Source organism: Vespa mandarinia, chromosome 18 (assembly GCF_050613455.1).
Source record: "Vespa mandarinia isolate Hongniang chromosome 18, ASM5061345v1, whole genome shotgun sequence".
Classification (NCBI taxonomy): Eukaryota; Metazoa; Arthropoda; class Insecta; order Hymenoptera; family Vespidae; genus Vespa; species Vespa mandarinia.
The window spans coordinates 2267501-2270000 of record NC_140827.1 but is presented as its reverse complement, the minus strand read 5'-3'; the positions used below and the strand labels follow the sequence as shown (position 1 = coordinate 2270000).

The window sequence follows — 2500 nt, the reverse complement described above, 5'->3', positions numbered from 1 at the left end:
GATCGTTTTGTCGACTCAATGGTATAATGTCGGCCTAGACCTCGTCGTATCGCGTGATACTTCTCTCTCTCTCTTTCTCTCTCTCTCTCTCTCTCTCTCTTTCTCTTAAATCACTTCACGTATCTTTTATCTCGCTTTCTCTTAATCTCTTTTCTCTTTTGAATTTTTAGAAAATTTTTTTTCAAATAAAAATTCTCTTCTAAACAGATTTTTTTTTAGAGGAGAATAATAATAATAATAATAATAATAATAATAATAATAATAATAATAATAATAATAATAATAATAATAATAATAATAATAATAATAATAATAATAATAATAATAATAATAATAATAATAATAATAATAATAATAATAATAATAATAATAATAATAATAATAATAATAATAATAATAATAATAATAATAATAATAATAATAGTAATAACAATAATAATAATAATAATAATAATAATAATAATAATAATAATAATATTTATTTATATTTATTAATAATTTGATATATATTATTTGCCAATAATTTATTTCGGTAATTTTTTTTTTAAATCCATTTTTTTTCCTTTTTACATTATTTCAAAATAATATAAATAATAAAAATGAAAATATACAATTAACACGATCTTTTCATATGATATTTATTGATCATTTAAAGGCAACGTTTTTTAATAATTCATTTTTATAATTCGTTTTCATTCCAATTCGATCAAATTGCAAATAATAATAATAATAATAATAATAATAATAATAATAATAATAATAATAATAATAATAATTATAAATAAATAAATGAAAGAAAAAAACAATTTTTACAATATCGAGACATACGTTGTACTATAATAAAATTATACAAACGTATCCTCAAATGTTATTAATAAAAATTAATAATTAAACAAATATCTACATGTCTATATATAATAAAGCAATTGGTTTATATTTTATTTATTTATAATTATAAGCTTCTAACGGAAGTGGACATTAAGACAAATAGATTTAATATCTGTGTCCAAAATCCGATAACTGTAGTATTAAAAATAAAAGAAATAAATTATTGCTAATAATTCAAAATTTATAAAAAATGAAGCCATTAATATATATATAATATATAATATATAATATATAATATAAAATCGTTTTTATTTTTTATTATTTTGCAATATAATTTTATATAATTTTATGCAATATTTTTTCTTTTTGTTATTGAATAAATTAAAAATAAATAAATAAACAAATAAATAAATAAACAAATAAATAAATAAACAAATAAATAAATAAATTAATATATATATTATAATTAGATTCATTACGTTTTTTTTTTATATGAGTCACATGAAAAGTCATGAATAAATCGTAATTTTATATAAAAATATTTATAAATTAATATTCATAAACTTGTAGATAACACTGAAAACCTGTTTTTGATTCGTAAAAAAACACGATCATGGTTGTAATATTTCAAGAGCAGAAAAAAAAGAGAAGGGGTAAAAAAGAAATTTATTCGATAATTTAGTGGAGATAAAATAAATACTTTGTCGATCTGTCGATTAAAATAACATATAGTTATCGTTCGATAGGCATGGGCATTTATTAATATTGTAATTCGTAAAATATTACGCTACAATTAGATCATACTTCCAATTTATATATATAAAAAAAAAAAAAAAAAAGTGCGCGTGTACGTGTATAAATAAATAAATAAATAAATAAATAAATAAATAAATAAATAATAAGCTATTGTATTCATTATGATATCGCACCCTTCTATCTCATCAGCCTTAACAAATCTCAAATCACTTTCATCTAAAATCGATCGGAGATTTATATATATATATATATAAAAAAAAAAAAATAAATAAATAAATAAATAAATAAATAAATAAATAAATAAATAAATAAATAAATATACTCACCACCGTCCTTCTTGATGTTACCAATCGAGGTTTTCCCTTGAAAACCGGCCAAAGTAGTAGGCGGGAAGTTGAGAGCTAGGAAAATGACAATACTGAAAGCTAGTCTCCAATAACACAAATTCTTCGTCCACCGTACAACACTCGAGGCCAATCTCGAATTTTGTCCAGGATTATCGATCCAACAATTATTATTCTCCCCCGTTATCCACTTATCTTCCTTTCTAATCCTCTTCGACGAAACTTCGTAATACTTCGGCTTCGAATACGAATTAAAATATTTCGACGACGAGGAGGAGGAAGAGGAGGAAGATGAGGAAGAGGAGGAGGAGAAGGAGAAGGAGGAGGAAGAGGAGGAGGAGGAGGAGGAGGAAGAAGAAGAAGAAGAAGAAGATGATGATGATGACGACGACGTCGAGGATGATGATGATAATAATGAAGATGAAGAAGAGGAAGAAGATGATGATAATGATGATGATGATGATGGAATAGGAAGAGAAGGAAAACGATCGTCGATCCGACCGAGATCATCTCGATCGTACGACGATGATCCATGTAACCTTTCACAAAGAACACAAGTTCTCATTGAGTCC

General features: G+C 23.0%; 1 protein-coding gene across 4 annotated transcripts in view; it reads right to left on the bottom strand.

The window, feature by feature from the left end:
- Positions 1-2500, bottom strand: part of InR-2 (insulin-like receptor-like) — a 78465-nt gene that overhangs the window by 29255 nt on the left and 46710 nt on the right. For all 4 annotated transcript variants that reach the window (XM_085662450.1, XM_085662449.1, XM_035874664.2 and 1 more), the window contains one exon: positions 1911-2500. This exon is cut by the window's right edge and continues 1176 nt beyond it. In XM_085662450.1, coding sequence (XP_085518576.1) covers positions 1911-2500 — 590 coding nt within the window. The remainder of the gene's footprint in view (positions 1-1910) is intronic.